The 13,544-nt window shown below is 42.4% G+C and overlaps 2 protein-coding genes across 3 annotated transcripts in view; both read right to left on the reverse strand.

Moving 5' to 3' along the window:
* Positions 1 to 261: 261 nt before the first annotated feature.
* On the reverse strand, positions 262 to 8,608 carry PSMA6 (proteasome 20S subunit alpha 6). The gene is made up of 7 exons (XM_035109446.2): positions 8,388 to 8,608; positions 7,431 to 7,525; positions 6,735 to 6,816; positions 5,772 to 5,927; positions 3,709 to 3,887; positions 2,565 to 2,659; positions 262 to 467 (listed from the first exon to the last, which is right to left on the reverse strand). Exons 1-7 carry the CDS (start codon positions 8,461 to 8,463, stop codon positions 410 to 412), a joined length of 741 nt encoding a protein of 246 aa, XP_034965337.1. The 5' UTR covers positions 8,464 to 8,608; the 3' UTR covers positions 262 to 409.
* A 67-nt stretch (positions 8,609 to 8,675) lies between these two features.
* Positions 8,676 to 13,544, reverse strand: part of PRORP (protein only RNase P catalytic subunit) — a 51,386-nt gene continuing 46,517 nt past the window's right edge. For both annotated transcript variants that reach the window (XM_060272908.1, XM_060272905.1), the window contains 3 exons: positions 12,763 to 12,911; positions 10,239 to 10,434; positions 8,676 to 9,928 (listed from right to left, as the gene is read on the reverse strand). In XM_060272908.1, coding sequence (XP_060128891.1) covers positions 9,800 to 9,928; positions 10,239 to 10,434; positions 12,763 to 12,911 — 474 coding nt within the window. In that variant the 3' untranslated portion in view covers positions 8,676 to 9,799. The remainder of the gene's footprint in view (positions 9,929 to 10,238; positions 10,435 to 12,762; positions 12,912 to 13,544) is intronic.

The following is a 13,544-nucleotide window of genomic DNA, read 5'->3' on the forward strand; positions in this document are numbered from 1 at the left end:
ATTGCTAGCTCTGGAAAAGTTACAAGCTTTCCTGCCTAATGTCCACCAGCAGAGAAGCCATTACTCTTCAGCAGGCAGGTTTAAGCATAGTACATTCACTCCCCATTATCTCTGAAAGTACTTTCTCAAAGCTGCTACTTGTGGTTACTGTGGAACTGCTATTATACATAGCTATTATTCATAGCTATTAAACACTGTAAATCTAAACACAGCAACTAATGTAAGAAGGTTAATTGTTGAGCAATGAAGAAATGACAAAGCTTTCCAAAACCACCGTTTTATTCATACAGAGTAAAATACATCAGATAGTGAGCATTCCATTTTCAGCCCATAATCCAGAGCCATTAACAAGTTGGTTTTCACCAGACATTCTGGCCTGAAGTCACAGAATTAGGAATTCTAAATAGAGCTAATCTCTTTCTGCTAAAGCAACAAGGTGTGTATCAATCTCTGCTTCTGTAAGGATCCTAAAAGAGGAGTGAAAACAAAGGAAACTATTAATTTTTCGCCTCAAATAGCTCTATTAAATACATAATTAGAAAACTCAGTTGAGAAATGTTTTCATAATAAGAAATCTATTTTTGTGCTCTTGAAGGCCTTCATCAAAACATGCACATTTTATAAAACTGTTTTCTGGTACCTCAGATGTTTTACTTATTTTATTTTGTTTCTTTTGGTTTAGTCTCTAGCTTTGTGGTTTGCTTCACAGAAGTTTTGGAAACAGCAGCTGCCAAACTTTTCTGAAGCCTAGCACAATCACAAGGATGAGCCCCTTTACCAATCTCCCAAGTCTGGGAGGAGGACAGCAGGTTATCCCTGCAACTGCACTGGGCTTCATAGTGCTATGAAGCAGGAGGCTTGCTACTTCCAAGCATCTCTGAAGCCCAGTGGGATTTCTACTGAGATCCTGCTCTTCCCCAAGACAGGAGAGAAGCAAGGCCAGTGGCAGCCACAAATTATGGCTGTCTACTAAGCTGTGAAAACTTCCACCCTTCAAAGCACTGATGAGCCACTTTTTTCTTGCTCTTAGTCAGGCATCCCCAACCTGTGGCCCTCCAGATGTTTTGGACTACAATTCCCATCAGCCTTGACCACTGGTCCTGTTAGCTAGGGATCATGGGAGTTGTAGGCCAAAACATCTGGAGGGCCACAGGTTGGGGATGCCTGCTTGTAGTGAAGAGTGTTCAACGCACCAAGAAACTGTTAACAGTAGGGAGTCAGTTCTGTGTAATAATGAATTAAAACGGGCAAGTGCTGGTGTTTCTGTTAATGGTGCACCATGCTATACCTGGTTCAAGGCTGCAGATTCTCTTGACAGATGCCCTTATATTGTTACCACTCATGATGCTGGCATTGCAACACTTTTCTCTTGACAATCTCCCACTGCTAATTCAGGGATGCTAATAATCTCTTTTAGGGACCCAGGTGGCGCTGTGGGTTAAACCACAGTCTAGGGCTTGCTGATCAGGAGGTCGGCGGTTCAAATCCCTGCAATGGGGTGAGCTCCTGTTGCTCAGTCCCAGCTCCTGTCCACCTAGCAGTTCGAAAGCACATCAAAGTGCAAGTAGATAAATAGGGACCGCTCCGGCGGGAAGGTAAACGGCGTTTCCATGCGCTGCCCTGGTTCGCCAGAAGCAGCTTTGTCATGCTGGCCACATGACCCGGAAGCTGTCTGCGGACAAACGCCGGCTCCCTCGGCTTATAGAGCGAGATGAGCACCGCAACCCCACAGTCGGACACGACTGGACCTGATGGTCAGGGGCCCCTTTACCTTTACTAATCTCTTTAAACCCTGTTATACTCCAGTTCTGAGCCAGTGGGCGAATTTAGCAGCGTGTGGGTTAAACCACTGAGCCTAGGGCTTGTTGATCAGAAGGTCGGCAGTTCGAATCCCCGCGATGGGGTGAGCTCCCGTTGCTCGGTCCCAGCTCCTGCCAACCTAGCAGTTTGAAAGCATGTCAAAGTTGCAAGTAGATAAATAGGTACCGCTACAGCGGGAAGGTAAATGGGGTTTCCGTGCGCTGCTCTGATTCGCCAGAAGTGGCTTTGTCATGCTGGCCACATGACCTGGAAGCTGTACGCCGGCTCCCTCGGCCAATAACGTGAGATGAGCGCCGCAACCCCAGAGTTGGTCACGACTGGACCTAATGGTCAGGGGTCCCTTTACCTTTACCTATAAACATTGCATACCCTAGGAAGTGAAATATGAAAGGAACACAGCAGCTCCTCAAGTACTTGGCCACATCCCAAATAGCAGTTACAGGCACGTGTACTTATCCATTCAATCATATACAGTAAAATGAAATGTTCTGGAACTCCAGTGCAAGGGATGTTTATTCAAGGAAGTCATCCTATACGCGCAAGCACTTTTGCCTGCACAATAGGACTTCCCTTCCCTCTCCTCTTCCAGTCCTCCCCAATCTGTCCCGGAAGGTTTCATCCTGTGTGCCAACAGGATGACCACACTGGATGAAACCCTGAGGTCACACCTAAACTTTCTCCTTAAGAGAATGAAATTTAGTTGTGCATAAGCAAAATGGGAAAGTTCTGCATTCACTCTTTACCTGAATTTAGGATTATCGAGTGTGACAACTCCTACTTCTAGTTCAGAAGGTTTGAAGTCAATGGACAAAACAGTAGAGAGGCAGGTTATTGCTGTCTAGAATTGAAATATATAGGAGACATTAGAAACACAGCATATAAAATCAAATTTAAAAATACTTCTTTGACATTCAAAACTTATCTTTCTCTTCTAAATTCATGCCCTCTTTGTGCAAAACTGAATTAAGAATATTTCAAATGCTGCAGAGTTCTAGCACACTTTAAACTTCTTTGTTGAGGGGCTGTGAAGATGACTATGCCAACAGTCATTCCTTGCAGTTGGGATTTGTTAAGACAACTGTGTTTCTAGCAACGTTCAAAGCTAAAAGTCCGACACTGCAGTGTACTTAAAATTATTACTTTCCAATTTTAGAGTAGCCACTATAGTTGAGGGAAGGAGTGAGCCTTTGTGGGGTGAAGTCAAACTGTTTGAAGGCTGCATGTTGCTAATATAATGTTGTCAAAGCAGTGTTTGAGGAAGGCAAAATCAGTCCAGAAAGAAGTGGGCATCTGAAGCACAAAATTCTTAAAAAAATTAATGTCACTGAGTATCAGCCCCACCAATCTATTGCTCAATTCACCCATGCAACAACTGTGAGGCTAGTGCAGAGATGTGAAGAATGAGGGATGGTGGGAGGGAGACACACATTGAAAATGTGGGGAAAGATTTCCCCATTCCCTCTTCCCTACACCACCCCAAAAGGATTTTAGAAGATTCTGCAGACAGAATGGCCCGCCTGAAAGAATTGCTGCCGTCAATGAGGACAGTACTAAACTAGATGGATCAGTGGTTTCATTCTGTTTGAGGCAGCTTCATTTATTTGTTCTTACTATTATGACTTTATGAACAGGTTGCAAAGCAGAAACCACTAACTTCTAGACTAGGACACTGGTTCAGCAACATAAGGCATGAAAATAACAGGCAGTTGGGGGTGGGGTGGGTTTTTTTGGCTTTTGCAGAGCAGACATGTGAAGTGTTAAGCAAACATTTTGACAATAACCACAGAGAAGAACTAGAGGGGGGAATGTATGTCCCCCCCACCAAACTCAAATAAGAACTGTCCACCACTTTGATGCCAAACAAAATTTGATGTGCATTTGACTTACCTCCACGGTCTGTTCAAATGTCCAGTCCAATTTTTTCTTCACTTTCTTTTCAAGAAAGCTAGTTGATTCTGTCTGTTTGACTCCTGCAGCTGTAGCCTTAAACCCACAGTAGTATCCTGCTGGATCACACTTGTATACCTGAGGATTGTTTTCTTCATCAATGCCAATCAAAATCATGCCTTTGGGAAAATAATGTTTGTTTTTAAAAAGTGAGTGGAATTCTCCTTTCTGATTCAATGGCTTCATTCTATTCTAGTCAATCTCTTATTACTCTAACGGGCAAAACATGCAGCATTCCACTTCAACAAATCCACTTGCCATGGACAGTGTGCAATAAGATCTCTGGTAAGGGTGATGCCTTAATCCCAGCTCCAAAGCTCAGAGGTAGGTGGGGAATGGTCCAGACAGTTGCTTGATGATTTTCACGAACCTCTGAGCTTCAGAGTTCGGATGAAGTCTGGGGGTTGTTTGGCAACTGCATGGTCAAAGCATTCAGAAAAGGAGGCTCCAGAACAGCAAAAGTGGACAGGGGAAAGGTTGATTACTGCTCCTGTTAAGGGTTTGGGGCACCTTCAAGCAGTACCTAATAGTACAGGTTTCTCAGCCTCTTTTCAGGAAAGGCATGCTGGGGGGTGGGGAGGGTTGTTGGGAGGCGCTGCATCCAAAATGGCATGTTCCCTGATAGCTTTCCCTTCAGAAATGGTGTTGGGAGGTAGCATGACAGATGGGGACTAGTTTTTAGCTTGGCTAGCCAAGGACCGTGGACCTCCATGCACAACTCATTAACAAATGGCTCACCTATATCTGCACAACAGACAATTCATTAATTGCATTAGATTGCAGGCCCAACTCTGCACTGTTATCAGTAGAGAAAGGGTCGTCTGCTTCTTAAACTTGATTGTTTATTTTGCAGGACCTAAACCCCATGATGCCAATTTTAAAGATTAAACTGTTTACTATTTTAGAACGTAATTTGAAATATATTCCCTTTTTCAAAATAAGTTTTACTTAAAATGCAAACTTCCAAATTTGAAAAAGGGATAGGAACAAAACCAAATCTCTTCTTGAACATCTGCAAAGCATCTTGCATTGCAATCCAATATTATTCGAAAGTAGAGATTGAGAAAAATGTAACTGCATTACATGGAAGTAACTTCCTTTCAGAGTGTCTTGCAACAATATTATGGTACCTGAAACCAGATTCCTTAAGAGCAGGTACTTCCAAGAAATCAGTTTCTCAGTAAACAGGTCACACTGAAAGTACTTACGAGAATAAAATCAAAGTTGGATACAGTGTTTTTAAAACTGCTCAAATAATTAAAATCAATTTCATTTGATGCTTTTCAAATACATATCTATCAGTCACGACTAGGAGGTTGTGTAGAATATGTAGTATTGGCACAAGACATAAGCAAATCTGTTGCACAACCTAATAATCTCAAGGCAAATCTGAATAAAGGGAAGACTAAGTTAATGCTAGTTGGTAGGTCGCAAAATCTAGAGCAAAAACATCTAGCAGCAGGACCTAGTAACCTTGATGCATACGAAGATGCAGCATGAAATTCTTTTCACCAGTTCATTTGACAAGCAGATTGTACCTTCTCTTTTAACTCAGCTTCAGCAGATTAAACTATTGCCTTTGTAATCTTATGACTGTGCTGTTGTGCAATTTACAGGCAGCTAACCAGTGACAAATTGGAATGACCCTGGTTCCATTTTCCTCAGAGATACAAAGCATGAATATATGTTTGAGAAACAGTCTCCCTTCTTCAGTGAGATGAGTTTGTAGGTGAGATGAAGACACTGCTTCTGGGCAAAGGTATTAGGATTTTCCTATGAGGTTTAAGCTTTCCAGGTTTCTGTATTGATTGCCTTCAAATACCATCATGAAAGAAATTCATGAGAACCACGGAGAACCACAATGGGGTTGAATTACACTTTGCTCCGTGCAGAAGCAGCATCTTCTCAGCAGTATCCCACTGATGTCCATGTGCACAATATTTCAGCCTTAGCACCCCAAAAGTTCTGAAATGTTACTTTCAGTTTATATTTTATATACTTACAGCAACCAAGAGGCCTCATTTCAGCATTCTGTGTGTAGACCTGCGAAATGTCTGCAATCCTTTTACACAGCATGTCTACTGGAATGTCATAGCCATACTTATACTTCCAGTTTGCAGCCTCATAGCGGGCTCTCTGCACCTGGGACCTACTGTCAGCTGACATAAATAAAGAACTGAAATCATTCCCATGCTTCATGTAGTCAATGTAGTTTCAAGAAAAAAGCTATAGGCAACTACCCCTTTAAGCACATTCAATATGTGTGCTACAGTACACACATACATCACGCCGAACCCGGAAGTGACCCCAAAACATTACAAAAAGAGGCAGAATTGGGCATTCGTAGGCTTTTTTCAATGGTGTTTCAAATATACGTGATTTCACTTAAACATGTGGTGCCTTGGAACGTAACTCCCGTGTAAATTGTGAGTTGCCTGTACAGTCGTACCTTGGTTTGTGAATGCCTTGCAACTTGAACATTTTGGCTCCCGAATGCCGCAAACTATTCCGGTTTGTGAATGTTCTTTGGAACCCGAATGTCCGATGCAGCTTCCGATTGAGTGCAGAAAGCTCCTGCAGCCAATCGGAAGCCGTGCCTTGGTTTTCGAAAGTCGAACGGACTTCCAGAAAGGATTCCGTTCGAGAACCAAGGTATGACTGTACTTAAAATCTGAATACAAAACTAATTTGAAATATTTCTCTTACACCTCCTGTAGACTTGATTAATAAAATAATTTATACCACCCTCTCCCCTCCCAGGGATATCTGTGCAATATGCACAGGATGACAAGAAAGTTGCCCATTCAGAAATTGGTAAGACTTGCTTACTTTTAGAGGCAGTACTAAATCAAATGCCTCTGGCTCATAACAATTTACTTGATATTAACAAGAAGTATTATGTTTTGACTCCATATCAACACTGTACATCATCATCCATTCGCTCTCCAGGTGGGTAATTTTTATACCTGTCATTCCTGTCATTACACAGCCAATGTTTTCAGTTATTCTGAATAAGTGAGTCACTGTGTTAGAATCCAGTAGCTTGTCCTAATGGAGAAAGCCAAAGAATAGTTTTAAACATTCTACTCAGCCAAATGAAGGTTTCCACATTAAGAAAAGAAAAAGAACTAAAAAGTGTAATTGTCACTAACACTGCCTTCAAACAACATCAATATCCAGTACTATTAAGATGAAAATAACATGGTGCAATGGAAAGCCTGAATAACCCTAACTAGCTTCTCTCTCTCTTTACCCCTAAATACCCTGGCTGGTGACAGCCAGTCTGGGGTGGGAGTGGGAAGTGTTGACTGAGTTAGTCTACGGTGGTTTGAACTCTTCATAAGGCTTTGATTGACACCAGGATCAATCTTGCCACCACTCAAAAGATTTAAGAAAGCAATGCCCAGTGCCCACTTTGGGGCTGTGCGTTCTGGACTGTGATACTCTGCAGTGGGAGTAGCCTTACCTAAGTGTGTTTTCCTAAGAATTCCAAGTCCAATTCTTTATAAGCCTACTTATATGCTCCAGATAATTCTGGTACTTTTAAGTAACAAGAATAAACAGCAGAGGAGTTAATTATTAAGGATCACCAAGGAAGCAAGTTATCCAAGCGTATAATAATAATAAAAAAAGAATCAGATGCTCAGGATACTGTTACTTACAGGTACTTTCTTCTGTGTGACAATAACTGCACAGTCCTTTCCACGAACAGCTACTGATGTAAGGCCACCCTGGTTTATGGCCTTAAATGCATACTCTAAATGGTACATTAAACACAGTCAGGAGATTTGACAACAATGCTACGTAGCATATAGAAGCTCCCAAATGCAAACTCTGGTTACTCATCTTCAGTAGTACTTTATAGAAAGTGTTACACAGCTTGAAATCAAAGCGGGCATACATTAGGTTTTTTCATATTTCTATCTAAAGAGCATTTGACACAGCCAAACTCCTATAGTCTTACACCTCTTTCATTCCACAGTTATAAGATGTGTTTTTGTCCATACTACCAGATACTTGAGTTAACTTTGCAATGCTGGAGTGTCCTGCTGCTAATCGTCAAGTTCACTCTCTCTCTTCACTTCAGTTTTGCAAAACCATCTTGGAGTTTACTTTTGTTTTTTAAGCTGAAACCAGTTCCACTCCCCTGTCCCAATTATCGTAAATGTGCAACGAACAGGGTGATTTGATGCAAAAGAAATCAAGAGCGCTGAAACGTCAATAGTTGTTAAGAGAGTGGAATATTCAGCAAGTGCAACTTCGTCATGAAAAGGCAAGCAATAATGCCCCCCCCTTCGCAAGCATTGGGGTGCATTCTCCTTTGAAGCAGACTCCTTTCGGTTTCGCTTTTAAACAAAGACAGCATTTTCGCTGCGCGATCCTGCCCTTCTTTCACAAGATGCCCAGGCACCTTGCACGGGAGGAGACCATTACTACCGCGTTCCTGGCACTTTCCCTCTGCAAGCGGCTACGGGAGAGGCAGAGGCCATCTCGTGCTCCCTCTTCCCAATACAGGGAAGCGGGCGGCTGCTCCCCTCACCTTTCCTCCGATGGGGCCGAGGAGGCGGAGAGAGGAAGGGCCCTGGGCCGTGACGGAGCAGTTCCTGTCAGACACTCACCTACTTGGTAGAGGCGCCCCTCAGGGGAGAAGATCGTGATATGCCGGTCGAACCCGGCGCTGGAGCCTCGGGACATGGTCAGCGGGAGGAGGAAAACTGGTCGTAGCGGCGATGGGAGGGGACCGTCTCTGCGGACACAGCATGCAAGGGGATGCTTCGAGGAGCCGGAGTTCGAGCAACGGGGAGTGCTTCCGGGGGTCACAGGTTCCCGCGCAGGCGCAGCCGGCCAAGGCTGCCGCCGGGAGCGGAGCACTCTCCCACTCACTTCCGGTCCGCTTTTGTTCCTTAGTCATTGTCTACATCGCGCAAGCGTAGCAAGATTGAGCGGGCCGGAGAGTAGCGTAAACCTCCCCCCAGCTACCGCCAGGCTTTCGAGCATGCGCAAAGACGAGGCTTCCTTCGTCTCCTTGGCTCCGCTTTCTGAAGGGATGCGCGAAGTTCAAGCGGGCGACTCCTGTGCCTGCGGAAAACGTTTCTATGCAGGCAGTTAAAGGGCCCATCCGTCGCAACAACCCTCCCAGTTCTAAGGCCTGCACAGTGTAAAGGACCATCAAAATATATGTCATAGTACGTGCCCATTTTAGTGAAGGTTTAAGGTTAGTCCCTTTTTAATGCCGCCTTATATTGTACTGTAGGCTGTTCGTTGAGCCCCATTGATGAAAATCAGAAGCATTGAACCAACCACCCCTTCTCTGGTGTATATTTCTTGGTGGCTCACTTCTTGGTAAAATGTGGTGGTGGTTGTTTAGTCGTGTCCGACTCTTCGTGACCCCATGGACCAGAGCACGCCAGGCACTCCTGTCTTCCACTGCCTCCCGCAGTTTGGTCAGACTCATTTTGGTGGCTTCGAGAACACTATCCAACCATCTCGTCTTCTGTCGTCCCCTTCTCCTTGTGGTGGGACCCTGCAAATGGCATGTATATAACCCGAAAGTCCTCCACCGCCTCTAGTAAAACAGTAGTAGCAGCAGCAGCAGCAAGTCACAGAGGTCCCCAACTGAGAACTTGGGAGAATATGGGCAGTACTACTAAAGTAAGTGGGTAACACTTTCTTCATCATAAACAAAGAAATATTGGTGCAGAGAAGCACCTGTGCAGAGTTTCTGGGAAAGAAGTCATCAGAACAAAATGTCTGAAATAGACACATTGGTAAAAATCAGGAATCTTTTTTTAACACAGAAATCAAAAATCAAAGATGAAATAATTTTTTTTATTTTAAAATTGGTTATATAATATTCTCCATTTCCAATACATTATAGAAATAATAAAATATGAGTTGATAAGTTTCCGGGATTCGATCAAATGTAGGTCTCTTGCAACAGAACATGAATTCCATAATAGGTACATTAAGTATCTGCTTTATTTGAGACAACAGTGCCATGTGTACATTTTTGTTTGGAGAAATGCATCCTTTATTTCTGTTGAAGACAAAGCCATTTTGTAGGCACTTCATAAGAAGATCTTTCCAAGATGTTGTCATCATAGGGAATATGCCATGTGTTACCTGTAGTCTGTACGATTGTATCATAATTAAATACAGACTATTAAGTAAAAAAAGAGAAATAATTGTTAGTTTTTACTTCCTATAAAAGGTATGTGTTGCATTTCCCAACATACATTCACAGATATGTTTGGTAAACAGAATAGGTACTGTGGGAATAAAATCCCAAAGAAATTATTTTGGGGGGTGGCCAGTAAATATTACACCCACTCCACATTACCAACTTAATCCACCAATGTTATAATTTAATCATATTTTAAATCAGTTTATTATTCTGTGATGATCACATGCAGCCATTTGCCATTACTAGAACTAAATCAGCAGGAGGAGTGCATTAAAATAAGAAATACCTCAAACTTTATCCTCTTTCCTGGTATGTAGTCAGATAGCACCATCTGATGTCCCCGCTGCCATTTAAAGAACAGCCGTCGAGTTAGACTATCAGAGAGACAAGCCTTATGATCACGTAACAGATCTCTGGTAACAAATCTACAGTGACTTCCTGAGTGAAGAGTGGCATAGAGCAGGAATGGATCGTCTTCAGACCTTTAAAAAGAAGGTGGAACATCACACACTGCTAAACTGCTCAGGAGCTCATTTAAACTGTGTTCTCATTTGTTAATTATGAAGTTACTAAGCTGTTGACCCTTTCCTATCTACATTTTTAACATCCACATTTAAGAAAATAGTATTTTACATTTAAAAATAGAAAACCATTGTCCTCCTTTCAATATAATCTGATACAATATAAGCTTGCAATCTAAAATAACTATCCAAACCAAAACACAAATGTAGCTAATTCTAAGTAGGAACTATCTTTCATCTATCAGATATAAACATAAAATAAAATAAAATAATTCCTTCCAGTAGCACCTTAGAGACCAACTAAGTTTGGCTTGCCAATCAGAAGGTCGGCAGTTCGAATCCCCGCAACGGGGTGAGCTCCCGTTGCTCAGTCCCTGCTCCTGCCAACCTACCAGTAGCAGTTTGAAAGCACACAGTGCAAGTAGATAAATAGGTACCGCTCCAGTGGGAAGGTAAACAGCGTTTCCATGCGCTGCTCTGGTTTGCCAGAAGCGGCTTAGTCATGCTGACCACATGACCTTGAAGCTGTACGCCGGCTCCCTCGGCCAGTAAAGTGAGATGAGCGTCACAACCCCAGAGTCGTTCACGACTGAACTTAACGGCCAGGGGTCCCTTTACCTTTACCTTTACTAGGGCTCATGGAGTTGGTAGTTCAGTGACATTCAGGGGGCCACAGATTACCCACACCTGGTCTGCTGGATAGCTTTCAAAATTTAACCATTTAATACAATTGTGTCTCTCAGTTTCACAGCGGATTTCTTTTCAAAAATTTACAGAAGCACATTCAATTGTACTTAAATAAGGTTTATAGAGTTTTGCTGCAAAAATAACACCATATGCTAATTCTGTGTTGTTTTACAATCAGAGGTAATTGAAATAGGTAAAGTTATATTGAGTGCTCTTTGTTAAGCATTTCAGGGTACTCTGCTTCTCTCTTGGCTTAACTGATTCTGGAATCAATTTTGGGCCCAATTCCAAGTGCCAGCTTTGACCTATAAAATTCTACACAACTAGAAACATCAGTACCAGGGAGGATACCTACCAGCCCAGCCTTTAATGGCGAAGACTGAGACACCTTCTACATGTACCTCCTCAATCTGAAGTTTAAATAATAACCATGAGAGAAAGGGCCTTTTCATTGTTTTCGGTCTGGTAAGCAATGCTGTCCCAAGTGAATCTCCCCTCCATTGCTGTCCTCCTGGCACACACACTCCAGCCTTTTAAGGTCATGTTATTTTAACCCCTATTAGTGATTTAGCGCCTGTGATTTATACTGCATTTTAGTATGTTGGGTTTTTTGTACTTGAGTTTTTGTTGAGCTGGATGTTTAAAGTCTATGTCACTTTTTATTGTATTATGTTTTTGTACAACCTCCAGACTAGAGAACTCATTTTATGAGACACCCAGCAGATGTAAGTAATAAATAGTATTCAAGCTTCTCTTTTATCTTCTCTGTTTTGACAGACGCTTCCATGTGATGAGAAATGTAATTTTCCCCAGTGTGCATGTAAGCACTGCCAAAACTTAATAGTAAATCAAGGCTATGTCCTAACACAAGATACAAGGTTGTAGCCAATGTTAATCATTGACCCATTGAAATTAATAGACATGACTGAATTAGGCCCATTAATTTTAATGGGTATACTTTGAATTAGTTGGGTACAGCCCACTGTATCTGCTTCATTTCATTGTGTTTCCAGAATGAACTATACATGGATGTAAGGAGGAGAAAGTATTAGAGAAAGAGATTAAATGGATAATGAGAGGTGTTTGATCTTTCGGCTGAATGCTCCAGTCAACCTAATTTCTCTATTACAGGCTGCTCATCTAGCAGTTCTGGACAGTTTCGCCGATGCAAATTTGCTTGATCTTTTGGATGAGAGAGGCATGTTTTAACGAGCTCAGCTTAGTGTGATAAACACCTCGTCGGCTGCTTGGCCTTAATGGCTAGGTTGGCACACTTACTGTGTTCAAATGTGGTTGGGAATACAAAGTAGCTGATCATTGATTAAATGCCTACAAGGGAAAGCTGCACTACTGAACAGCGACAACAAAAGACCTGCATTTGTTTTACATTACCTTGGGCCCGGAAATGGATTTAAAATACTGCAGAGAAGTTCAAAATTAAGAAATGCAACCCATCAAGAACGTACTGTTTGTACAACTAAAAACATTTGCCTTAAATGATCAAACTCAGGGTCTGCTTGTCAAAGTGTCTTAAGGCTACAACCTGAATCTAGTACAGTATAAATGTTTCTGAAGATGGCATTGTTAAACATCAGAACATACATGTTTTCAGTAAAGAAGAAGTATGCCTTCTTCTGCAGAGCAGCCATATGATTTCTGTGCCACTGAGAATATTGCTTCTGCATGTGTTTGCGTCCCAGTATAAGCATCCGTGGATTCTGCTGTGCTAGGTAGCTGACCACATTCAGCAGCTATGGGAAGGAAGAAAAAGAAGTAGCAAACATTCAGTGAACCAGAATTTAAGACAATGAAGACATAAACAAGCTTCTAATATATGGACCACGCCTTGCATTCTTGTATTTCTAGCTTAATACTGGATAACACATTGTCCTCTATGGACAGATCTGAACCTCTGAATTATTGCAGGCCACTGCTAAAGCTGTAATTACATTTAACAAATAAGCCCTTAGCACAGGGAGGCGGGGATCTCGGGCTCAAGGACCAAATACAGACCTCTCTATCTGGCCAGAAAACTGCTCCCCAGGCTACATACCTTCCCAAGCCAAACCCTCACCAGCCCTGCTTTGCACCCTGTTTGAGTGCTTTTCCCTGTCCGCAATGTGTCATTGAACTCTGATAATACTTCTTGCTTGCCTGGATGGAGGAGAGGAGCATCTATAAAAGTTAGCCTACTGTTCAAAGATAACATTTACTCTTCCCACTTTTGCCTCTGACCATTGGCTTGTCACATCGCAAAGGTTGTCCAGAAGGGAATGTGTCCCTTGAGCTGAAAAAAGTTGCCACCCCAGCCTTAAGAGAATATAGGCTGAAAATTCAGAAAAAAACAATATAGGTGCCTACACTTCTTTCTTCACTTTCCACTG

This window comes from Zootoca vivipara, chromosome 1 (genome assembly GCF_963506605.1).
Source record: "Zootoca vivipara chromosome 1, rZooViv1.1, whole genome shotgun sequence".
NCBI lineage: Eukaryota > Metazoa > Chordata > Lepidosauria > Squamata > Lacertidae > Zootoca > Zootoca vivipara.